The following is a 26,881-nucleotide window of genomic DNA, read 5'->3' as shown; positions in this document are numbered from 1 at the left end:
GGTCGGTCGACCCCCAAAGGGGTTGTGACCCACAGGTTGAGAACCACTGTTCTAGCTAATATGGAATAGCTACTACACTTTGTTAGTCACTTTATTAAGTCTTTTACATAAATTATCTCATAAAGTCATCAAAAGAGAAGATCTCATAAGGTGTGATTATCACCATCCTCATTTTATAGGAGAAGAAATGGAGGCTAAGGGAGTTGCCCAAGTTAGTATGTGGTAGAATGAGGATTCAAATCTCAGTTAGAATGTGTTTCCTTGTTTTGAGTTTAGATGTTGTTTAGACCTTACTACTCTAATGTGGTTTGCAGACCAGTAGCAGCAGAACCTGGAGCAAGAGAGAGTCCCAGAATCTCAGCCAACCCTAGATCTACTGACTCAGAACCTCCAAGTTAATAAATCTGATCTGCATGCACACTTATATCCCAGAAGCCATGGTTTAGAAGGTCCATAGTTCTTTTGAAAATAATTTCTTGATTCAAGTAACTTTTACTGTATAGAAGCACTGATAGTAATGAAAGAAGCAAGCTAATGTGCAAACGAGCGAAAGACAGACCTTTTGACAAGGACTCCTATCATCTCTTTTCTCCGTGAAGCAAGCCAGCAGATTGCTATATTCAGTAGCTTCTTTGCTAAGGGCAAAGGGGCTGAGGCAATTGACAAAAGCTTTGAATTATTGTTTTAAAGGCTTTTCACAGAAGTCCTTGCATCCTCTCTTCCATTCTCCTGGCATCTTTTCACTCATATATTTGGTGGGTGTCCCTAAATTTTTATTGTAGTTTTAGTTTCTTGCAAACCAGTACAGGTGGAGAATTCCCTAGACACACTGCTCGTATGGGGGAACTTAGGAAACGCTGTTTCTCCCCACTCCTGGAAGGCCATTGGTAGGAGCCACTCATTTCATGGGCAGTATTAGAAATGCTCACCTCACTGGCGCAGCAAGACTGTTATGATAAATCAATTCTCTTATTTTTTTAAATGAAGATGAATCCCAGGACTTCATTCTGAAGCTTTTTTTTCCCTCATTTAGAGTTAGTTGCTTCTAATCATCATTCTGTCTCAGTGAAAGGTAGAGAGGGTTGATGAGGTGCTCTGGAAATCGATTTCTAACTACGCTGGGATTTAATTATTTTTGCTATTTCCACTATTTCTAGAATTATTTTAAATAAACTCATATTCTATTTTGCTTACTTAATATTTACTGTTAGGTTTCTCAGTGTTTCTTGCTTGAGATTTTAGGTGTTGTTGTTGTTTTATCAGCTGAGTGATTTTAGTTCAAAACCTATAAGAAGATGTTCCAAATGGAATGTTAGTATAGTGAATGATGAGACATTTTCTCAATGATTCTCTGGAAAATGCTATTTGGGAGAATTCAGACACACTCTCTGCTGAAAAAAATGATTCCTGCATCTCCTTTCTGCTTCGTCAATATGGCCTTATGTATTTTTTTTTTCTGCTTTCAGAAAATATTCATCCAATGTTTAAGGCAATTTCAAGAATGCTGACTTTAATTCATGCATGCTTTTAATGAGAAAATATAAAATTGTGTGTATAATGTTTATAGTGGTGTAAATAGGCTTACATATGGTCCATAGATCAAAATGTATATGTAAAGATAGAGTAGTGAGATTTGGATAACTCAAGCATATTTCTAAAATAATGTTCTTCTTTTAAGAAATGCTAACAAGGGTATATACTTCATTAGCACATTAAACTTAGCCATCCTTTAAAGAACTCCTTAAAAATTATTCAAAGAGACCCAAATTATTTGAAAAGGCTAACCGACCCTTCATGAATTTGCTGAATTAAAATCGTCTTTATTCCAGAGGTAATTGACAAGTTCAACACCATGGCCATCATCGATGGGAAGAAGGAGCATGTGAGTCTGACGGTGGATAATGTGCACCTGGAATACGGGGTTGTGTATGAGTATGACAGCACCGCTGGGATCAAGTGCAATGTGGTGGAGAAGATGATCGAACCCAAAGGTTTCTTCAGCCTCACTGCCAAGGTAAGGGCCATCCTGGGAACAAGGGATCGTGCTCTAAATAAAGCAACTGAAACCCTCCCCCACCCCCATCTTAAAACATGTGAAGAGCTGTATGCGTTTCATTTCAGCTGTCAGCTCATTCAACTTCTGCCTCTCCCCACCCCCATTACTCAGCATGTGTACAGCCTTCCTTTTTATTGATACTTGTGGGAGCACTGTGGGAAGTTAGATGGGACTCCATCCCAGGGGAGTGTTAGTTGCTTTGGCAGTCTTCTCTCCATTTTATAAGTTTGCTGTGTTCGTTAATTCAGTATCATGCGTGCGTTTTAGATGATTTTCATGCCAGGTGGTGCTTTTTTTAAATGTACATAATTCTCGGAGGAGTATTTGAAGTCATGAAATACATTATACGAAATTTCAAATCCTGCAAGTCTCAACCTTATTTCATAAAATTTCACAAAGCTTAGAGATGATTTACGAATAGATCCTCAGACATTTATGTAATTCTTGGTAGTGAGGGATATTATTCGTAGTCCTTAGCCTGCAGCAAGACAGGGAGGAAGCAAGTCTTCATCCTAATGGATAAATCATGTAGGAAGTGAGAGGTGATCCTGTGCTTGCTTTCATGATCCTCTACAAAGGAGATCTATCAAACTCCTATGTGACTCTCCACAGGTTAGAACTTTAGTATTTTGTCTGCTTTTATACCACCCTGTGAGGATTCAGGCTTTACAAGTAAGTAATATGACAAATAGCTTCACTACCTTTATTTCTTCATCTCAATTCATTTCAAATATTCAAAAAGTTCAAATATTTCAAGATAGACTAAAAATATTTATAGCATGTGTTTTTTTAATCCTTCACTCAAGGATATGTTTTTATTGCTTTTGAGAGAGAGAGAAAGGGAGAAAGCGAGAGAGAGAGAAAGAGAGAGAGAGAGAGAGAGAGAGAGAGAGAGAGAGAGAGAATGAATGAATGACATTGATTGGTTGCCTCCTGTACAAGCCCCAACTGGGGATCAAACCCACAACCTAGGTATGTGCCCTACCATTTGTTGTACAGGATGACACTTCTACCAGCTGAGTTAACCGGCCAGGGCGGTAGCATATATTTTTAAAAAAAATATCAGTTAGAGAAAATAATTATAGAAATATAAATTCACTATTTTAAAAATAATTATTTCTGTTTTATATTCTGAAAGTCTACTTTTAAAAAAATGCCATTATTCGGATGACATTTACCACTCTATGTATCTATTGATATAAGATGTATATTTTAAAAATGCAACCCTTTCCCTACTGCATTATACTATTAAAGAGGATCCATGTAAGAATTTGTGATCAAGTTATTGTAATTGTTTTATCTCATTTCCTATTTCAAATTTGTAAAATTACATGGGTTATTTTATATATGAAAGCTGTGTAAGTTAGTACACTTACCTATTTCCCCTGCACACAAGAAGAAAAGAAAATTAAAGGTAGTAAAAACCCCTCAAATTTCTAGATTAGTAACTCATATTCCATAATAATTAGTGGAATAAATAAATAACTCATACTTTATATTCTGCAAGAAAGGGAAGTGGAGGTGGTGAGGCAGTTCAGATAAATATATCATGTATACATTTCTCACAAATTATTTAAAAATGTTAGGTAAGGGTATAATCAGTCCTGTGATCGTTAAACAATAAAAAATGCTACATATAAATATGACAATTCTCAATTCATATGGAAATTCTCAGTGATCTAGGGTGTGTATGTATTTGTGTGAACATGTGTGTGTGCATACACACATACACACACTCACAGACACGTGCACACAGACACGCGCACACTGCCTTACCATTGATTCCAATAGCCAAAAGGGTTTATAAATTGAATACATAAATAGGACGCTTTTATCTGATGCTGTTATATCAGAGCACAGGCACTGCAGGTAGCATTGATTGTTATTTTAGCAAGAGAACCTCTTATTTATTCAGTCCTTCAGCAAACATTTGTTAAATGCACGCTCTGTACTGGGAAAGTAAGGAGGCTACTCTTTTGGATTTCATTAGTTTTTGTTGTTCTATAAAATTGAAAAAAAATGTTCTGAGTAACATATAGGCATTGTGTTCCCACATCAGTGTATTGATTTATTGAGCGAGGAGTCTTAGAAGTCCACTCACCTCCTTCAGGGAGCCTTTAAGAATGAGATACCAGACACACAGGCCCATCACTGTACTGTCAGGGCTTGGGTGAACATAGAAATCCTAGGCAGCCACAACAAGAGCATTGGGAAGTCACCTGTGTTGTGGAATTGTGAACATTTTACTTGGCTAATTTTGAAGGTTTTATTTTCCTGTTCTGTTCTGCATTTTGCATGTGTGTCTGTGTGTCACTACAGATTCTCGAAGCCTTAGCTAAAAGTGATGATCATTTTGTACAAAACTGCACCAGCCTTAACTCTTTAAATGAAGTGATTCCTACTGAACTTCAGAGTAAATTCAGTGCCATCTGCAGTGAAAAAGTTGAGCACATCTCTCAGAGAATATCCAGTTACAAAAAGGTAAATGTTCTATGTATACATTTCACATGTGAGTATTGTTTAAATTACTAGAGGCCTGGTGCACGAAATTCATGCACAAGGGTGTCGCCTAAGCCCAGCCTGCACCCCCTCTGATCGGTGACATCCCTCTCACAATCCAGGACCTCTGGCTCCTAATGGTTCACCTGCCTGCCTGCCTGATCGCCTCTAACTGCCTCTGCCTTGCCAGCCTGATCACCCCTAACTGCCTCTGCCTGCTGGCCTGATCGCTCCTAACTGCTCCCCACCCCTACTGGCCTGGTGGCCCCCAACTGTGCCCCCCCCCCGCCAGCCTGGTCGCTCCCAAATGCATGCCTCCCCCTCCCCGCCAGCCTGGTCACCCCTAACTGCTCCCCCACGGCTGGCCTGGTTTCCCCTTACTGCCCACCCTCCTGGCCTGGATGCCCCACGCAGCCTGCTGTTCAGTCATTTGGTCGCCCCTCACTAACCCCCCTGCCAGCCTGTCGCCCCATGCAGCCTGCTGTTTGGTCATTACTGTTACTGTGACGGCATCCCGAATAATTTGCATATTCCTCTATTATTAGTATAGATTGTTTAAATGTCAAATTAATTCAATTTCTGATATTTTTTTTACTTATTCATGTTCCAGCTAATTGAAATGATAACTTTTACATAACATTTTGGTGGTTTTAAATGCCTATAAATCTATCCCCTCATTTGATCTTTGCAAACCTCATTTTCCAATTGTAATAACTGAGGCTTAAAGAATGATATTTAACCTACTAGCAAAAGATAGAGTTGGGATTTGAATCTCAGGCACCTAATTCTGAAGTCAAATTTTAAAATTACACTGTAGTTCTTCTTTCCCTTTTCTCTCAACAGAGGGAACAGAGCTATTAGTCAGAAACTATAGGGAACATCGGCTATTTTAAATTGATCAATTGTTTCATTTATTTGACATACTTTATTGAGCACATTTTATATGTCAAACACTCTTCTTGGGCCCAGGAATATGGCAGCAAAAGCACCTCTTGTGGCACTTATGTTTGGGTGGGGGAAGCAGCAAGAAAGTAAATAAATATATTCAAAGGAGGGAAATCAAATATTGAAAGGAGTTATGAGAAAATCAAAATAGGGAGCTGGTCATTGCTTATTTACCTGTATTGACACTGAGCTACACAGCTTATGTGCTAAACAGTATAATTGAGACAACAAGGGCAACAGCATTTCAGAAAAGGAGGAATTATTGTGGATCAACTCGTCAAAAAATGCTACCTGCTATTTGGAAAGATTTGTCAGAGTGAAGAGGGAGAAATGACACTCAAGTAAAGGGATATATCCTAAGTGAAGGCAGAGATGTTGACCTGACAATGATCTTATTGATGAAGAATTGGAAGACTGCCTGGACTAGGAAGGAGGACTTGAATTGGATGCAATTAAAAAAGTAAACTGAAAAAATCTGATTTTTCCAGTGATATTTGGAGTGGCCTAATAATCATGTTTGTTTGTAAAAAGTGCCAGTGACTTAGACTTGTATGGAAGCATTGGGAATGGGGAGGAAAGGATCTGCTCAAGGTGTGTGTAGGTAAAGTATATACAGCCTTATGATGAATAGGTTATGGAGGAGGAAGCAGGTGCTATTGCCTGGCTTCTAACAAAAATATGGTTTGTGATAAACTAAGGAGTGCATGTTGTGGGGGATTAGAAACATAAAGTACAGGGTTTCCCCCCAAATGCTGGGGATTCTCAAACACATTATTCTGGTGAGTGAAATAAATGAAAACACATCATTCTTACATTTTCTCAGGAGTAACTAGGGGCTGAGAAGCTTTTAAAGCAGAGATTGGAGAGGCTAATGGGCAATGATTTTAGATGATAGAAATAATAACACTGAATTATGGAAAGCTCTTGTATGTACATTATTATTTGAGTTTCGAAATAACCATGTATACTGAATCCTGCTTCTTTATCAGGGAGATTGATAATTTCCTCAATGTCACGTAGCTGGCAAGTGGAAGACTAGGTATCAGTCTTTTGGAAAGCTCTCACTTATTTTTTTTTTCAATTTAGAAATAAAAAGAAATTTGTAAGACAACTAGGACTTAAAAAAAAATGAAGCTATTTTTTCCTCATCCCTTCTTGACCATAACATATTTAGAATAATGGGCTATCTTTCTCACTAGATAGAGAAACCAGATTAGCAAGAAAATATTTCAAGGTTCTTTTCTATTTGAACAAAGTTTAGATTCCTAAAATAATATCCTTAATAGGTCATGTAAGGTTAGCTCTATTTGCATATCAAATGCATGTCAATGGAAACAATAGCATTGGTGAATATATGTGTTTAATTTCCACATATTTACTTTTATAGTATTATTAGCAACATATTTTTCTTCTAGAGGAAGGCTTCAAACACTTTCTTCCTGTAAAATAAAATGTATCCATAGAAACTGAAATCTCAAAGAGGCTACCTTGCCTTATTTTGATTCTAAAAGATTTAGATTATAAAAATAGAAAGCAGTTGGTTTCTGTAGTTTCTGTAGCCAGGCTGTTGCCGTCAAAATAGACTTCCTGGCCAGTTGTACAGGCCATCGATGCTTTGGGGCCCAGGTGTGAGAGCAGTTCAGACCTTGCTGGAGACCTGGATGCGTCCTCCACAGGCAGTTAATCCCTGGAAGATGTGTAGTGAACTAGGGGTAAGAATGGGCACCAATTGGATGTGCATTCTCACCCTAAATTGTCCTAGGAATCCTTTTTAATTCTAGATTTATTCTTCTGTTTTAGAATACTTTCATAATTTAGCTTATTTTGGGTATTGGTCATACTTCCTCCATATACAGATTTCATGAGCTTTCAAGAGATAGTTCCTATTAACACAAAAGTATAACAGGTGGGAATCAGGCACTCGGACTAGTGTGTACAAAGAGTGAGTAGATGGTGTCTGAGAGGAACTGAGTGAAGACTAGATGGAGAACAGGGAGCCAGGGGAAGAGAGCTTGAGATAAATAAGCTGGGTGCAATTAGACTTTGGGCAGCTGTAGAGTATGGCAAGAATTAGATGGATGTGGATTGCAAGGTTTTCAGCACTGGAGTGGCTATCCTTGGAAGGCATGTCATTCCTTTGAGTAGTGCTTTATTCTCAATGGCACTAAAGCAGGGTCCGCACCAGTCCTCAGGCTGATCCGGACCCAAGTACTCAGCAGTGATTAACAGAAGGCATGGGGAATGCAATTGGTCCTGTCTGTCATCCTGCCATTTTGGGTCAACAGCACCACGCCTTGCTGTCTAACCTGCTCACGGGTTTGGATTGACTTTCTGACAGTGTTTGGAATAATCCCATCTTCCACCCTTGACCTGCCAGCTACCCTGTTCTGTCACCTTGTCTCACTTTAAAGATGAAGACCCTATATTGATGTCATAGGACACTTATTTCTCTATCGGACTCTCATTTGTTAAGAGTCTTTGCATTTGAATCCTAGGAAGTGATATTGGTCCTTTAAGTTAATTTCTTTTAGCATCTACCTTGTGAACAGAGTTCTAAAGGAATTACATGCGTCTGCTGCCTACATTGCTTTGCTTTATTAAAAATGTGTGGATTTTAAAATAACAATTTAAATTCTAGCAGCTTATAATTTATTTCACTTGTTCCAGTTGACATTTAATTTTATTTTGATTTTGCTGTGGATGATGGAAGTGAAATGTTTGAGTTACCACTGTGTGTTCCACTGCTGTTTATTTCTTTAATTTATAGTTTTCTCGTGTACTAAAGAATAGAGCCTGGCCCACCTTTAAACAAGCCAAATCTAAAATATCCCCACTGCACAGCAGTGATTTCTGCCCGACCAACTGCCATGTCAACGTGATGGAAGTTTCTTATCCCAAAACATCGACCTCCCTGGGGAGCGCATTTGGTGTTCAGTTGGATAGTAGGAAGCATAATGCTCAGGATAAAGAAAACAAATCTGAACAAGGTATGTTAGCTTTTGGAACGTGGTCAAATCATATAAAGTAATTTGGGCCGTCATAATTGGCCCCACACCCCTGGCCTTGGACAGCTCCTGGTGTGTAAGCAAGTCTGCACTTTGGTAAAGAAAGACTCCTCACTATAATCACTTGGGTAATTATGTATAAGCATTTATAGAATGAACATGGAGTATGCAGTTTTATTATTGTTTTTCCTTTAAGAAGAAGGGGGTTCTTGCCTTTCTTACACATGATAGCTACAGCTTATCTTGCTGTGAAAACAATCTGAAATGCCCTATAACTCTGAGATAAATAGAGAAGCATAGTGTAATTCCCACCTTCACCTCAGGATGCGGGATCAAACTGTATTCCTCCCCTTTCATGGCAATTCCCCATAAGCTTTAATTCCTGAATTAAATTCAGCATTGGGCTTCCGTTTTATTTTATGTAAGCTTGGGCCTTTAAGGTGAATTGCCCTGGATTGTTTCTGTAAGTTAAAGGTAGTAACTATTATGATGGAATAATTTTGCCTCCCCAGGGAAACTGAGCCCCATGGTGTACATTCAGCACACAATCACAACCATGGCGGCCCCTTCGGGCTTGTCTCTGGCACAGCAGGACGGGCACGGGCTCCGGTATTTGTTAAAAGAAGAAGACTTGGAAACCCAAGACATCTATGTGAAACTGCTGGGCAAACTCCAGGCTGCCCTGAAAGAGGTGGAGATGTGTGTCTGTCAAATAGACGAGTAAGTATTTTATTTACTGTATTTTCAAATGTGCCTAATAAAATAGCCGTACAAAATAAGACTTTTGAACATCCATCATTCTCTCTTTAGTTTTTGGAAATGTAGGAGATTTTTGCTGATCACATAGACCCTCTTCTTCTAACAACTTAAAAATGATAAAACATGCCGTATATCTATAGATACATATTTTAAGGAAGCTTTAATACAGGGAAGAGAGTGACAAAACTTGATTGTATGGAAAACACGAAGTTTCAGTGTGAAAATATTAAACTGACAAATATGATTGAAAGAGGGATGTCACTGTAGAGCAGAGTACACTATTTGGTATATATGCATGCAGTAGGTGTTCAGGAAAAATGTTAAATATAACAGATTCTTAACATACTTCTTAAATGAGTAAATTCAAACCTATATATCCCTTGGACTAATGACCAAATTAATGGTATAGTAAGGAATAACCCAGATACCTGTGCCAGTAATTTGAAAGATTTTTATCAAGCAAGGCAGAGGAAGTTAATTATAACTTTTCCAAAGCGAGTCTGATGGAGGAGCTCCACATTCGGAGAATTGCCTGAGCTCTGCAGGATGATGCGCTCCATCATGGTATCTGATTAAGTTTCACATATAGTCAAGACAGCTCTGTGTGTACAAAACAACATGGCACTCAGTGTAGCACAGTGTCTCATGTGTAGAACAGGGTGAACAATAACACATTGCAAGTTTGTGGTGACAGTTATACAACTTCATACAAAAAGCAATCAGCCATCTTGCTTGCTTATCATTCAAGGAGTTGAAATTGTTGAGCATAGCCAAAGTTGGTAGAATCTGAAAATGGTATAAGCACTGTTAATCCTCTTTTGTTTTTTTATTGTACCTCCCTTTGAAGTTATACATTTAGATGGCTATTGGGTGTGTGTTGTGTAGTACACACACACAGATGTCTTTCCATTCCTCCATGGATAAATCAGTTGTGACAAAATATTTAAAGCTTACTTTAAGCCTTTGTTGCAATGAGACATTATACTAATGAAGTCTTGACAGACATCATCTCTGATTTTACACATCTTAGAAATTTAGTCTGTATCATTTCTATAAGATTATTTTTAAATATTTACTATTTACTATGCTATTTTTCCAGATGTTTTAATGAGTTAATTTAGAATTACAATTCTGTTTTCCTAGATCTAATACGCTAGTTTTTTTTAAATGACTTATTTTGCTTGGGAGTCAGCTCTAGTGGGGGGAGGGCAGTGTTGGAGGGGGTGGAGGGATTGAGCAAAAAAGAAAAAAGAGAGAACTCATGGACATGGACAAGTGTGGTGATTGCAGGGGGAGTGGGGTGGGTGGAGGTGGAAGAGGGCATAGGGGGGCTAAATAGTGATAGAGAAAGTAAAATAAAATACAATTTGAAAATAAATTTTAAAAAACGACATATTTGCATATCATATTGTGACTGCCCCATTTACAGATGAATTCGACAGTGAAGTTTCTGAGAACAGGAAGCTAGTTTCAAACAACTGTATGATACTTTTGAATTGTCTTAGAATGGATATGTGACCTTGTGACAGAGAAGTTTATATTTTAGGGCATTATATTTATTTAATAAATCTGATTTTATTATGACATATTCTATATAAGAAATCAGTTTTTCCCTCCAAAATATTTAGGAAATGCATTCAGGAAGATATAGTCAATAAAGCCATAAATAAAAGCATTGAGTCATGTATGTTAGATCTCAAAGGGTTTTAAGAGAACATCTGGACCAATCCCATGTTCCAATCAGGCCAAGAGTAATTGTTCCTACTTTTCAGATGAGTCCTTTGTCAATGGCAGGATAATTGATTGCCCGAGTGCACACTGCCTGAGACAAAGCCTTGGATGCATTGACTACCTATCACTGCCTGGCACTTGTACGGGCTTCATCTGTCTGTGTTACATTTTTGACCTTTTTATTTTAAAGTTCTGCTAATGTAGATATATTTTTTCCAAGAAAATGGTTAGAGCTAGGGGGCTCCCTTTCCTTGGTTTAAAATTCTTTACATTTAAAGCACTAGTTGCAGAAAGGAGTTATTTTTCTTATCCAAAACTACTTAAAATGATTACCTATTTTTACTTAAGATTTCCCCACTCTATTCTTCTAAAAGCCATTACCCAACTGTGCAGGTTTATTAGGAAAGTGATGTGAAATGAGCAAATGATTTGAGGAACTTCCTTGCTCTTCTCTGTGTGCACCATATAATTCAATTCTAAATATAAATGTGTTCTATATAATTCAATGTGCGGTATAATGACTTTAAGATAGTACAGTTATCCAAGAGCTCAGATTCCCCGTTGCCCTTAGAATTCAAAGATGCTGCAGTACAGTCGAACTTGCCAAATTATTTGAAAAGCTACTTACCAAACAATTTTCTCACCATGTAGTAATTATTCTTGGTCACCCATAGAAGTGTCTGCAGAATGGAGAAGCAGATCTCAGATGTTTTGCCACATTTTAAGGGAAATGGCCTCAGAACACCCCATGGCTAGCCTTTCTAGAAGTGACTCATTCCTGTGACAGGGCCTGGTGTTGAGCTTGTCTTCCCCTGAAGTCTGGTTACCCTGTCACTTGGGAACACTTCCAGAAATAACATTTTACTTAACATGTAGACATTCCACTCAATCCTCCTATTTCATTCAGGTCCACAGATGGAGCTAGAGATGAATTTACTGTTTATCACCATGAAATAAGGCAGTGTTACGGGTTTCATCAAGGCTTTGTGATTCCTGTTTGATTGTGGAACACTAAATACTTTTGCCTTCTAATGAGGTATTTTCTGATTAATGGCACTTAGGTACTAGGCATAAGTAAACAGGAAAATAATTTGTGGATAGTCTAGGATAGTCTAAAACCTTTCATGGGATTTCAGAAAACAGGGAAGAAGTAAATAAAAAGCCTTGGGGGTTATTGAAGATAGGACATTTGAAAACAGACTTCATTTTGCAGGTACCAGATGCCCCAGGATTGAGCTGTGAACGCTGTAGAACATTCAGCAAACTGGGGTTACAGATAGGAGTGGTAGGGCTGGCGGTGGAATTATCTTTGAGGTTTCCCAAGCATTTTTCTGGTAAATGTATAAAAGAGGGCACAGCTTCATGAATGTATAAAAGAGGGCACAGCTTCATGAAAGTTAGCTTGTGCACCAGGCACACTATGCCACTTTATACACTGGCTTATTCGTTGTACAGTCCCTCTGTCATGTGGCTTATGAACCACTGGGACGTATCACAGATACATCAAACTTACTTTTTGTTTCCAAAACTGAATTCTATATTTTCTTTTACTCAATCCATTTCAACCCCTCCACCAAGGGCTTCCCTTTGTGAGTAAAGTATTTCCCAACTCTAGTCCATGAAGTCAGAACCTGAGTCTCACCATTGATTCTTCCCTTATCTTCCTCTTCACCTCAGTACTTCATTAAGAATGTATCCACCCCATCATCTTAGACTCGGTCACCACTGTCCTCCTACGTGTGCCCACTATGGGAGTTTCCAGCTGTGCCTCTCTCTGATACATTCTACATTCACCCGTGCCAGAGGGGTCTGAAAGGTAACCCATGCTAGCTTCTTGCTTAAAACCATTTGAGGGCATTGCAATGCAATTAAGAAAGCATCGAATGGATCCTTGTGGCCTGCACGGCCCTACATGATCTGCTCCTGTCCCCTCTCTGAGGAAACTCATCCCCTTAAGCTCCAGGACACCAGCCTCTTTCTGCTCCTGGAACTTGACAAACGGCCCAGATAGCCCTGCTCCTGAGGTTTATCTGGCTGGCCTTCCAGGCACTTAAGTGTCAGACTAATGGCTGCTGTGTAGAGAGGCTCTGCCTCAGTCCCCCTAGAGCAGTGGTTCTCAACCTTCTGGCCCTTCAAATGCAGTTCCTCATGGTGTGACCCAACCATGAAATTATTTTCGTTGCTACTTCATAACTGTAATGTTGCTACTGTTATGAATCGTAATGTAAATATCTAATATGCAGGATGGTCTTAGGCGACCCCTGTGAAAGCGTCGATTGACCGCCAAAGGGGTCATGACGCACAGGTTGAGAACCGCTGCCCTAGAGAGTAGATACTCCTGTGTCCCAGTCGCTCATGTCATATCTTCTTAGACACCTACTTTTTATACGTCTTTTTACCCCCTTCACTGTTATGTTAACTGTAAGCCTCACAACAAGGTGTCTTTCCTACTCACTCTCCAGGCCCATCTGAGTCACAGGGTCTCTGCTGCACACTGACCTCCTTCAGAGTCTAGGCAGCAGCCCTTGTCAGTTGGGGTGTCTGATTGTCCCAGGGAGAGAGAATGAGGCCAATCCCACGGGCATAAAGGCTTCTACCTGGAAGGGGCCCATGTCACCTCCACTCACATCAAAAGCAAGTCACCTGGTCATTCCCACCCTCACAGGGGTAGAGGAGGCCACCAGTTATGTGCCCAGGAGAGCTGGGATGTGGTGGACAGCTCTGATGACCACCTCCCTCCCTTCAGCATGTGTCACTGATATGCAGGGGAGCAGGTGTTGTGCTGAATTTGAAAGTATATGTATACAACAGTGCGTCTCACCCCATCTCTAAAGTGAGGATATAATAATAATACCAACTTCATAAGGTGGTTTTAGGTCTTGAATGAATTAATATCTGTTAAGTACTTAACATAACGACTTCAGTAAGAGCTAACTAAATGTTATCTATGATGAAGATGATGGTGATGATGACATTGAAACGTCAATGTTATAGAAAAAAACACAGGTCAATGCACATCCAACATACAAAACTCTTTATTAATCAAGGGCATCAGGAAAAGATTGACCTGGAATGGCAGGCTGCTCAGAATTTTCATTCAGAATGAATGGACTTACAGTAGGTAGCTTCTTCATATTACACATGAGCAACAGTACAGGAAAATGTGTTTGTATGCACATGTTAAGTTTTATGCCTTATTATTGCTGTTAGGAATCTAGACATTTTATGTAAAATCATGGTGTTACAAACGGTTTTTCTCACATTTGTTAGCATTACACTTGTTCCTGCAGGGTCACTGTGAGCATAATTGCAGCTGATTCTGATGAAAAGCAAATATGTGAATACAGTGCCTGTAAGTTGGAAAGAATGTGTATGCTTAGCCCCATGGCTTCTAATTTAAAAACACATAGAGCACAGAGGACGCCTTGCAGAATGAGAACTCCTGCAAACTCTTTGGTATTCAGAGCTCATCTGTCTGTGCCGTGTGGCGCTTGTGTCGCACAATGTTTTAGTCTTTTGGGTGGAGGGAGCGAATACATATCCAATCTGTCTTACAAGACATAAAAGTATCCTCTCAAATAGGAGGACTTTTTTAAAAGAGAATTCGAAGCCTCACAAGGTCTTGAGCAATGTACCTCAGCTTCCTGATCATCACTGGTGCCTAAAAACCATAAACTGCCAAATATTGTTCCAATGTCACCTCCAGTGAGACCTTACCTGATACATGGTTTGAAGTTGCAGCTCTGGCTTCCTTGCCGTCTTCATTTTTCTCCCTAACGTCTGTCACCATCTGAGTACTAGATAGTTTACTATTTATTGTTTTGTTTCCTCCCCGGAGATTGTGAGCTCCAAGAGGGCAGGAGATCTTGTTTGTTTTGTTAACTATGATACACACAGCCTGAGAACAATGCATAATATAATAAATGTTCTAATTAGTTAGTAAAAATCACTGAAATCTTTACTCAGTGCATATTGGGCTTGACATTATGGGATGTACATATAAGAGGCATGAGACATTTTCATGGTCTTGAAATAAAGCAAATATGGCATTGCTATGAAGAAGAGTGTCAGTAAATGCACATGTTGCCCTCACTGGGTTGCTCAGGTGGTTGTAGTGTCGTCCCATACACAAAAAGGTTGCAGGTTCAATTCTCAGTCAGGGCACATACCTAGGTTGTGGGTTCGGTCCCAGTTCAGGGCAACCAGTTGATGTTTCTCTCTTACCAGGATGCTTCTCTCTCTCTCTCTCTCTCTCTCTCTCTCTCTCTCTCTCTCTCTCTCTCTCTCTCTCCCTCCTCTCACTCTCTCTCTCCTTTTCTCCCTCTCTTTCTAAAATCAATAAACGTATCCTTAGGTGAGGATTGAAAACAAAGATATGTACATTTGCTATTGATAGAACAGAGTGTCTTTGCTATTTGATAAATGAGAAGATAATGGTTGGCTGGAGAAGCCAAACATGGTCCCTTTATTCAGATGTGATTTAATTCAATTTTATAGCATGTTGTTTGATAGTAAAGACCAATTTCATTTTCTCATATTTTTGAGTTAGTTTTAACAGAAACGTTTTACAGCCCAACATTCAAGGCTAGAGTGGTAGAGTCAGTGCTTGTCAAAGTCCAAGATCAATTTTCACACCAGTTCAGCATCTGAGGTGGTATTTTAGCCTTGAGCCAGTTTGAAAGATCTGTGACATTTCATCCTGACGGATTGCAGATGACGTGGGAGTAGCAACTGCTGGCTTCCTATTCTCCCCTTGTGTGTGGCTCTGTTTAGCATCTACGATCATAGGGCCCAGGACCTTCCTGTGAGTCTGAGCAGTAAGAAAGGATTGACAAATGGAGAAAGCCTGGGAGGTAACTAAGACAGACCAGGTGGGTAGGTGGCTTTTTAATAGCTGAGGGTAAGCCAGTGAGGATATCTAAGCACCTTTAGTGTTTGTTTTGATATCTGGGTAGCCCTTTAAAGTTTCCCATGTCTTTTCATATGGCGGTGCTAGTGGCTAATGTCCAGGAGAGAGGTGGTGCCCAGGATGCACCAGGAATGTGTCGATCTCTTTTCATTCTCACAGCGATCCTGTGGGTTAGTCATTCATATTATTCCCATCTCATGGGTGTCAAAGAGACTGTCGTCATTTTGCTCTGATAACAAAGCTCATAAGTTGGAGAACCAGGATTTGGACACAGCTTTCTAGTCTAAATTGTGTTCCTATCATTTACTCTGAGAGGAAAAGGTAAACTTCGTACGACAGGGTTTTGATGCGGTAGGATATTTACTTCCTGCGAAACACAGATGCACTCTAGACATATTTTGAAAGCCCATCGTATCAACCAGTAAGCAGCCAGTTTCAAAGCGTGCACTTATTCTTCTTTTATATCACAATACAGCCTTCTGTCTTCGATAACATCTTCTCCTAAGTTAGAACGGAAGACATCCGAATGCCTAGTGCCCACAGACAGTGACAATGAGAAGGGGGAAAGAAACAGCAAACGCGTCTGTTTTAATGTGGCCGGAGATGAGCAGGAAGATTCAGGTCATGACACTATCAGCAACAGAGACTCTTACAGGTAATCCGTTAATTCCTCGAACTCATTTATTTCATCAACAAGGTCAGATGTGAATTGGTTATTTTCCAGAAAGGTCTTGTAAAAAATAATTATTATTTGATCAAAGTTACTCCCATCAGAGACGTTTAGTACGTACTAATAGTTATTAAAGGCATGTTTTACCGACACGGGGAGGAACAGGATGCTCTCACATAATTCCCACCACAACCCTATGTGACTGGTTCTGAGATGAGCTCCATTTTACAGGTAGGGAAGCTGAGGCCCACAGAACTTACCTAATTTACCTATGAGACCAGGTGGTCTGGCCCTGAGTTTCTCTCTTAGCCACTCTACTATCCCAATTTCTATGTGAAAGGGATTTTAACCAATAATAAGAATTAATTATTCCTAGGGATTTAATAATATATCATGCAGATGGACCACTTTTACCATTTCTTTTACTTTTAGCTTCTAAGGATACCAATATGCTCTTTAAAAGGAATCTGTGATTTCCTCTCCAATGGGATATTGTCTAAAAATATTTTCCTGCCTGAAATTCTAGTTACCAATTTATTAAAATTACCCTCAGTCTCCCACTAGGCAAAAATAGAAATTTTTAATGTAAATTTAAAGTTAAATAACTCATTTTTATTTATTGTGAGAGGAAAAAAATATTTAATCTCCTGCACTATTTCAGATATGTGTAGTATATCCATATTCATTCACAATTATTTTAAACCTTCTTTCCTTCAATGTTCACCATTATTGAACATTTTCAAGGTACATGCCTTGTGCTGAGCTCTGAGGTGGGGAGAAGGCACTGACCTCCCTACCTCCTAGGGAAGCTCAGAGTGCCATTGATAAGTTATAATTTAAGGTACCAGTAAGGGTTGAAAGTCAGAGATCTGAAACAGAACTTTGTCTCTATTAACAAATTAACTACAGGCATATACCATCAAAAAGATTATGAAGAATTTTAAGTTTGGTTTGAATCCTTAGTTTATATATTCATTTTTAAAATTTTTATAACTATGCATTTAAAATTTATTTAGGATTATGTTATATAACAAGAAAACTTGAAATATGATTGAACTTAAAATACATTTTTTTGAAAAAAGTTAGATAAATTGTGATAGAGAAGTTTATCTTTCGCATCCTTTTCTGTAAAACATATTAGTAAATGTAACTGCGGCACAGTACGTTTCTCTCAGAAGAAATCACAGGGTAAGTGTGACGAATGCAATCTTAAAGTCAATGTGACTCTTTCCTTTCAGCGACTGCAATAGCAACAGGAACTCCGTCGCCTCCTTCACGAGCATTTGCAGCAGCCAGTGCAGCTCATATTTTCATAGTGATGAAATGGACTCAGGTGCGTTTGCTGAAGGCATGGGTGCTTTTTGATGCTAGTACCATTGGAATTGACCTGTCTGATCCTTATGCATTTTTACCTTTTGTCAGTCATCCTTGGTAACTGCACATACTGCATTTCAGTGTATGTGCTTGATAAAGCCCGTTTCTCAATCCTGATATAAGTAGTGAATTAAAAAGCGATGAAGTAAACGAACTAAGTTTTTTAAATTACCTTAGTATATGTTTTATGATCCTTCTATGGTACTATGAAAAATGATAGGTATACAGGAAGCAAGTTTAACTAAAACATTAGGCATTGTTGATTGGTTATGGAGGTGGGAAGGGCTCTTAAACCAAGGACTTTAGGACAGTTAGATGTACCTGAAATGGCCTTAATGTAGGTGATGGGAGTAATAAATAAATACCTGATATAAATACCTCATAAATTTCTTGTTATGTGTGTGTTACAAACAAGATTTTGCAGCCAATTAGGATAAATCTTAATTTTAAAATCTGAAGTTTATTTCAACTACTTAATCATTAGAAAAATGTACCATTTTAAAGAATTAACGTAGTGCAGTGTTCTTTCTGTGTGGCCACTTTCACTCCACTTTGCTAGGATCAATAATCTGATACCTCCGTAGCTATTAAATCTGTTGGAATTCTGATCATGAAAACTAATGTCTTGAATAAGAGCTTGTGTTTCAATATTTTTATTTTATTTATATTAAAATACTTTGGAATGTTAAACATAGGATTAATTATTATTATTTTTTATCTAGGTGATGAACTTCCGCTAAGTGTTCGAATTTCTCATGAAAAACAGGATAAGATACATAGTTGTCTGGAGCATCTTTTCAGCCAGGTATGACTGGGACACCTGTGGGTATTTTTTTCTGTAGACTAAACTAGCGGTACTCTCTTTTTCAGATGCCCTGAAAAGAGTTTGGGATTAGAATAGAAAGGCCTCAATCTGTCCCTCCACCCCACTTTAACTCAATTCCCACAATTTGAAAATGGGAATAAATATTCATTTCTTCAGCCAACTAACCCAAAGGATTATTGTAATGTCAAGTATTTTACAGTCTTGAGGAAATCATAAAGAGTTATACACACAGGAGTTATTCTTTTATTGTTTATTTTTTATGGGTTTTCAGAATCCTTTATGACATTTCTTATTTAATTTTATTCTTAATTTCAAAAAGCACAAAGATTGTCACAGGGCTCATATTGGTGTTGTATAGTCTTTAAAAACTTATATCCATAACTACAATTTATAGTGTAGAAGCTTTTATTACTTTGAAAAGGATTTTGATAACTTTTAGTTTTCTTTAATAACTTTAGGACCTATACTTCTTTTGTGAAGTGAATTTATATTTTGTATTAATATATAGTAGGATAGTAAGAAATGTTATTACAAATGTTCTCAGGTGAATTTATTCCAATATTTTATTTAAAGGTAGATTTCATAAGAATCGTGGGATTTCAAGCAGTAATTATTGCTTTAAAAAATACGTTGCAAGATTTACTCTTGGAAATATATGTGATGTGTTATGAGATTATGTAACTCTCAGAATCTCTACTATTGTCATAGGTGGATTCAATTACCAATCTCCTAAAAGGGCAAGCTGTGGTCAGAGCCTTTGAGCAAACCAAGTACCTAACCCCAGGTCGAGGATTGCAGGGTAAGGTTTATGAAATAACTGTTAGAAGCAATTGGGAGACAAAGTGGGAGACAGTATAGTTATAAAGCAAAAGCATCTACATATATAAAAGCCTAAGCAACCATGTGATCGTTGGACCGTTTGCACGGTAGCTATGACATGCACTGACCACCGGGGGGCAGATGCTCAATGCACAAGCATGCAAACATGGAACAGACTGATAAATCTCAGAGGGAATGGGGGAGAAAGGAGGGTGGGAAGAGCTTAACCAAAGATCTTATATGCATACTGGAGGCCCAATGCATGGATTTGTGCACCAGTGGGGTCCCTTGGCCTGGCCTGCGGGAACCGGGTGGGGACCAGGCCAAAACCAGCAGTCCGATGTCCCCCGAGGGGTCCCAGATTGGGAGAGGGCACAGGCCAGGATGAGGGATCCCACCAGTGCCTGAATCCATGCACCGGGCCTCTAGTAGCACTATAAGAAAAGTTCCGTTTGCTCATGCTTCATAATTCATTTACTATTGCTTCTGTTTTGATAATTTTTGAATCTAAGTAAAAAATCAGTATAGGATCTTTTAGATGTCTTTGAAAGTTAAAATATTTAATGCCAATGGGGGTCAGACTGAATATATATGAGTTAATTGAAGCAATATAGGTGTTGAGTTGCTTTGGCCTGAACCAAGCATAATGGAGGGTTGAGAATGTGGGTGGGCAAACAGAATGGGCTAACAGAAGAAGATATAGAGCTTCCACTTTCCGACATCTAGTTTAAGATGTTCAAAGTATAGTTTTTCATCTAAATTTGCTCCTATGTTTAAACATTTGTAAGAAAATAATATTAAGGTTTGGCATTCTGGATTTGACACATTTTCTCCTGTGATATGGCTAAAGAAATTACCAACATGATAATAATTTAGGACAACGGCAAGGAAAACAAGATTCTGAAGCTGATAGTGTTGTTAACTGTTTGGTAAATGGTTGAGAGTTAAGAGAGACTTTTTGTGTTTATTTAGAATTTCAGCAGGAAATGGAACCAAAGCTGAGTTGTCCAAAACGGTTAAGGCTTCACATCAAGCAAGATCCTTGGAATCTTCCCAGCAGCGTCCAGAGTCTTGCTCAAAACATCAGAAAATTTGTTGAAGGTCAGTTTGAAAAACAAAGAATACCTCATTATATTAGTAGCAATCATTTAAACACCCACTAAACCCAAAAGTTCAGTAATAGTCTGATCACTTTTTCAGTGTTTCCTGTTAAGAGTGAAATAAAAGGACTGTAAAGTATGATGGAGGAAGAGAGAAAGGAGGAATAAAATTGCAGAACCTTATGTTCCAAGGATCTAAAGGATCTACATGATGGAGAATATTTTTAGTGAATAAAATAAGAGTTTATATTTATGAAGACAAATGGAACATGGAGCTTCATATTTTATATGAGACAACAGAAAATTTTTTTAAAGAATTCACAAAAGACATGAAGCTAAATGTTATGGAGAGTCTAAAAAATCATTTGGGCATCTGTGTGAGGATCAAGATAATGACATAGGTTGCATCATTCATTTTAAGTTTCTTTTTCAGAATTGTTTGTATGAGTTGATGGTGTTATTATCTACCATGACATTGTTTCCTGAACACCGTATAATTGGTACAACCTGTAATTGGAGATAGAACTTCAAGACAACTCCAAAATCTGATTGCATGTTTAGATTCAGAGTTACTCAGTAGAAAATTCTGAGAGTTTCCAACATGGTTATGGTGAAAATGTTGAAAAGGGAAATTCGTTTAATTTTTTTTTAAATATCTAGTTCATGATTTTATTTCCAATATTCAGCCAGTGGTTGGCAGTATCTGGAGAGACACTTTGGTTGTCCCAACTGTGGGTATACTACTGGCATCTAGTGGGTGGAGCCCAGGGATTCTACTAACAGTCTACAATGTTCAGGACAGTCCCTTATAACAAAAAATGGTTTGGCCCAAAATGTTAATAGTGCTAAGACCAAGAAACTTGCACAATGGATAAGTATTATGCCTGGGTTTAAATTTTTATTCCGCAATGATTTGAATGTCAGTTCGATATTGTAAATAGTATTCAGCAAAATCACTGCATTACCCCAGTCATTACCATTATTGCAGGGTAAATTAGAGAGGTTATTTAATTGATTTCAGAGAAGGGAGAAGGAGAGAGAGATAGAAACATCAATGATGAGAGAGAATCATTGATCAGTTGCCTCCTGCACACCACACACTGGGGATCGAGCACACAACCTGGGCATGTGCCCTGACCAGGAATTGAACTATGAACTGTTTTATAGGTGAACGCTCAACCACTGAGCCACATCAGTTGGGCTGGATTTTTTTTTTTATGCTATTAAAAAACAAAATTCAACTGAGTAAATTTGAAGATCTAATTGCCTTTATTAAGTGATTTCTGAATCAGACAGCATCCTATCTAGTAACTGCAAGGGTGCTCCAAGGGGATGTACAAGATGGAAGGTTTTTGTAGGAAGATGGGTGGGGCAAGGCAGCTATTAACAAAAGAAGATAAAGGATTATATTTACACCAGGACATCTTCTTAAGGGAGCTGCAAGGGTTTTTATCTTGCCAGTTGCCTCTTCTTTTTATGGGGGATGGAAAGGGCCCACTCAACAGATTACCTTAGTGGTGCTTGATCAGAAAATTCCAGACTGTTGATTAAGGTTGTATTTCCAAGAAGGTTGGAACAGCAATTAAGTCAGGCATCCAATATAGGTTTGGTATCATGGGTTTTAGCATAAGTGACGCCATTTTGGGTCTGGTTTTCTCTTTTACAATGCTTTCCTGCTAAATGTTAGCTCCTAAACTCAACAGAATCCGAGCCGTCACTTAACCCCTTTGGGGGCTCAGTTTCATCATTTTGGGGGCCTCTTCATAAATGACAGAGATGGTTTAAATGTTCTGTGATTACTAAGTCTGCCTAGAAATAAACTCAGTATAACAGCTTAGGTATTATTTAGAGACCAGTAGAGGAGTTTGTACAGATATGAAAAACTCCAAATGAATCACAGCATTTCTGTTGTGTGATGAAATATTTTGCTCTTGACAGCTAGATTTCTTGGGTATATTTTTATTTTATAGATAAATATATATATTGGCTACTTGTTACACATTATAACACTCCCCCAAAATAATGATTAGCAAGAGGGTGATATTTTTAAAAGGTGTTAGGCTTAAGAAATCGAGGCATATACTTTACTAAGTTAAAGGTGTATTTTTACTCAATAAGATGCCAGTATCATAACACTCCTAAAAGTTATGGCATGAATCTAAATGCAGTTGTTCTCATCATCCTTGAGTTTTTTAAACTTATATTGCTTTTAGAGTAAATGAAATATTGATATGGACAGAGAAATCCTTTTTTTATTGTTTGCTTTTTGAAGAGCTTTATCTTTAAAATATAAACCTCTTCTACAGAATAAAATGCTTACTTTTTTAAAAGGTCTTCATTTGAAGGATGATACATTTTCATCTTAAGTCCTGCTTTTATTTCTTTAGTACCTCATATCACAATAAACAGCAGTAGGAATGGCAGCTATCTGCATGATTGATTGACCTATTAATTGATTGATTGATAGATATTGAATATGTGCCACTGTTGGTCATAGGAGCCTAGGAGCTGGTTGAATGTGGCTGAATGTACAGTCAGTGGTGTGGGGAGGGCTTTTTCCAGAATTTCAGTTGCAGCCCTTGTTGTAAGTTTCAATGAGATGCACTTACTTTGGATAAGGGCTATGATTGTCACCATATTAAGTCAGACTCTGAAAAACTATTAATCACTAGTTCAGCTCAATGGACTATTCAAAGGAGAAGTCGAGTTGCCATTTCCTGTAATGTGTGTGGTGTCTAATCCTGTTATAAGGATAGAAGCACAGTCCTGAGATCCTTATAATCAGCTGCTTGTTCTGTGGAGGTACACTGATGTAACAGCACCAGTTTAGCATGAATTTATCTAATGCAACTAGAAGTAATTTTCATTTTCTTTCTTAAACTGTCTTTACATAGGGAAAGTTAGGTCTTACCTGCAAGTTAACACAAGGCCAACTTGCCAGAATTTCATTGTTTATATACATAGCTGGGATTGACCCCATTCTGATACTCCTGTAGGGGAGGAAATAAATATCTTTTGTCTTCTATCCTCCTGTGAATTATGCTGAAAAAAGGAAAATTAATAAGAGGAAAGCATACAAATCTATTTAATATGAATTTTACATGAGACAAGAGCCTTCATAAGGAATGAGGACCCAGAGAAATAGTTAAACCTAAGAGTTTTTATACTAGGTTTGATGAAGAGTGGAAAGTTGTGGGAAAATGTGATAAAACAAAGGGTATATGCTAAGGACAGTAATCTGGGAGAAACTTAGCAGGGTCTGTTCCTCTCAGCATCTTTGGACATAGGATGCTTTGTTCCTCCAGGTATAGGGAGGAGAATTCTCATATGAGGGTCTTATGACCTGTGTTAGGGGAGAAGAGGGGGATCAGAGAGTCCTTCCTGCACCTGCTGTTTCTCAAATTCACTCAGCTTAAAATATTTAATATGCCAAAGTGCCTTATGCTAGGGTAGCATGTTCTGAACCATTCTGCCTTATCTTCTGGGAGTGTGGCCTATTCAGACAGCATGGAAGCTCCATGCCTTTCTCCCATACCTTGCCCTTGCCTCTCTTCCATCTGCTGTTCCTGAGTTATATCCTTTTGTAATGAACTCAGCAAGTGGAGACTCAAAGTATTTTAGCAATTTTTTAAAGACCACACAGCTAGTATATGACACAGGGGTCTTCTGTTTTTGCAGTCTCACTTGTAAAATTTAATGCCCTCTTAGGTATCTCCTGCATTTCTTGTAGATTAATTTTGTTGCTCTCACTATTGTGAACCTATCCAGAATAGGATGCAATCTAACCTTTGTCATTTCCCATAATCTTGGGAAAAAACTCTGTAGGTTTTTATGGCAAATAAACTATTTACCAATTGGAAATAAGTGGACACATAACTCATTGGACACAGAGCAATGAGGATGAAGTTCATACACATTATTTGTGAAATACTTGTGATTGACCCTGTTTGGAGATGGGGTGGGAAGATGACTATTTTGGAAACATTTAGTGTTTTTCTGTCCTTTAGGGCAGTATCTTGAATTATAGATGGGAAAGGAAGACTATATATATTCTATAGGATCTATAAATATAATCTATGTAATTACATATGAACTATAATTATAATATATAATGCATAATATAATATACTAGAGGCCCGGTGCATGAAATTCTGCACTCAGGGGGGTGTCCCTCAGCCCGAGCTCTCAGGGGATGTCCAACTGACAGCTTAGGCCCAGGGGGAGCAGGCCTAAGCCATCAGTCGGACATCCTTAGCAATGCCACAGACGCAGTAGAGGCTCCTGCCACTAATGCTGCACTCGCTAGCCGTGAGCCGGGCTTCTGGCTGAGCAGCGCTCCCCCTGTGTGAGCGCACTGACCACCAGGGGGCATCTCCTGCATTGAGCATCTGCCCCCTGGTGGTCAGTACTCATCATAGTGACTGGTCGTTCTGCCGTTCAGTTGATTTGATTATTAGCCTTTTATTATATAGGATAATTGTATATATTATATATGATTTTTAAAAGTTTAAATAACTAAGAAAAATACCATTTGATAGTTTATTGATCAAGACTATGACAACTGTAGGAGTTTAGAGAATACCATGTAAGCTATAGCAACAAAGGAGGACCTATATAGGTAGCAGGATTTGAATGCTGTTTCATCGACTCACATAATTCAGATCTAGGAGGCATTTTAGGGTCTTCAGCAATGGATAGAATTTATATAAACAGGTAGGAATGAATAGCATTTCAAGTTATTTTTATTATCTGATGTAATGAGATTGTGCTAATTTTTATTATGGTATAGTTAAAATGTGGCAGAAAAAAATCGAACAATTAACTGATATGTTTTTGTCTTTTTCCTCTGCAGAAGTCAAGTGTAGAATACTTCTGGCACTTCTTGAGTATTCAGGTAATATTTTTCATTATTTTTACTTTTTAAAATCATGCCCTTAGAAGTGTCATGATATCAAAGCAATGCCTTCAGCAAAATAGATGGAAATATGATCCCTACCTTCTCTAAAGTCTTGCAAAGATAGAAAAAATAACTTAGTTTTAAGAAAAACACAAAAATGTATATTCATCTTCAATTACAAATAGAAACATGCGACCACATATAAACATTTATATGAATGTAATTTAGGTTCCTGGCAGGGCAGCTCAGTTGGTTAGAGCATCATCCTCATATGCCAAGGTTGTGGGTTCCATCTCCGGTCAGGGCACATACAATAAGCAGCCAATGAATGCATAAATAAGTGGAACAAATCAATGTTTCTCTCTCTCTCTCTCTCTCTCTCTCACCTGAAAAGGGTAGACTGTGTCTGCTAAATATTCTTAACTCACTTTTATTCCTGTCTCTCTCTCTGACCTTTTCTTTTTGTTTCCTTATTTATTTTGCTTCATCTCTCTAAAATCAATTAAAAATATTATAATTAAAAAGAGAAAGGAAGCAGGTTTGGTAAAGTTAATTGTGCAAATTGGATATATTGAGAAACTGTGTCTAACTTCTGTATCTGAGCAGGGATAGAGGTGGGCTCAAATTCACAGGGTCGGGAAATGGATTATGCTTTTGATGGAGAGTCTCAATCTCAAAATCATATTGCAAAGGCATGGTACAGACAGGGGAGGAATTCGTGACCACTTATACAAATCTGCCACAGTTAGAAAATTTAAAGTATAAATGAATGGAGGAGCCAAGTTAACCAAGAGGGATTTTTTGCTTGTTGGTTGTTTAAACAAGTTTTTGCTTTGTTTTTTGACTGAATAATAATATAATACATTTCTTACATTTTTTAAGCTTTACTAATAACCACACAGTTGATGGACCTCATGTTTATGTATTTCAATAGGTCCTCACAACCACTCTGTGAGAATATACTAGTAATTATTTTTCCAAGTTTTAAAAGTGAAGAAATTAATAATCAAGCAGATTAAAAATAATTAAAAATTAAGAATCAGTAAGGTTAATAATTTGTAAATGATGCTCATTCAACACATATTTTTGAGCAACTAGAATATGTTTCATTGAGTACATGAATTAATAAATAGGAAGTGGCAGATTTGAAATTCAAACTTATGCTAATTTCAGAAGTGGTCCTGGAATATATTACTTTATTCATTAATATTCCAATGGCTGTTCTTGTAGATTCTTATTTTGATTTCATTTTAATTTTTTTAATTCTTGTCATAATTCTACCTTTTCCTAC

At 38.1% G+C, this 26,881-nt stretch overlaps 1 protein-coding gene across 2 annotated transcripts in view; it reads left to right on the top strand.

Moving 5' to 3' along the window:
- PREX2 (phosphatidylinositol-3,4,5-trisphosphate dependent Rac exchange factor 2) overlaps positions 1–26,881 on the top strand; it is a 214,732-nt gene that overhangs the window by 117,047 nt on the left and 70,804 nt on the right. For both annotated transcript variants that reach the window (XM_059672950.1, XM_059672949.1), the window contains exons 22-31: positions 1,830–2,014; positions 4,376–4,537; positions 8,268–8,487; positions 9,018–9,225; positions 16,380–16,559; positions 17,813–17,907; positions 18,671–18,753; positions 19,483–19,573; positions 20,566–20,694; positions 25,546–25,587. In XM_059672950.1, coding sequence (XP_059528933.1) covers positions 1,830–2,014; positions 4,376–4,537; positions 8,268–8,487; positions 9,018–9,225; positions 16,380–16,559; positions 17,813–17,907; positions 18,671–18,753; positions 19,483–19,573; positions 20,566–20,694; positions 25,546–25,587 — 1,395 coding nt within the window. The remainder of the gene's footprint in view (positions 1–1,829; positions 2,015–4,375; positions 4,538–8,267; positions 8,488–9,017; positions 9,226–16,379; positions 16,560–17,812; positions 17,908–18,670; positions 18,754–19,482; positions 19,574–20,565; positions 20,695–25,545; positions 25,588–26,881) is intronic.

The sequence above is a fragment of the Myotis daubentonii genome, chromosome 17, assembly GCF_963259705.1.
Source record: "Myotis daubentonii chromosome 17, mMyoDau2.1, whole genome shotgun sequence".
Lineage (NCBI taxonomy): Eukaryota > Metazoa > Chordata > Mammalia > Chiroptera > Vespertilionidae > Myotis > Myotis daubentonii.
This window is presented reverse-complemented; position numbering and strand designations above follow the sequence as displayed.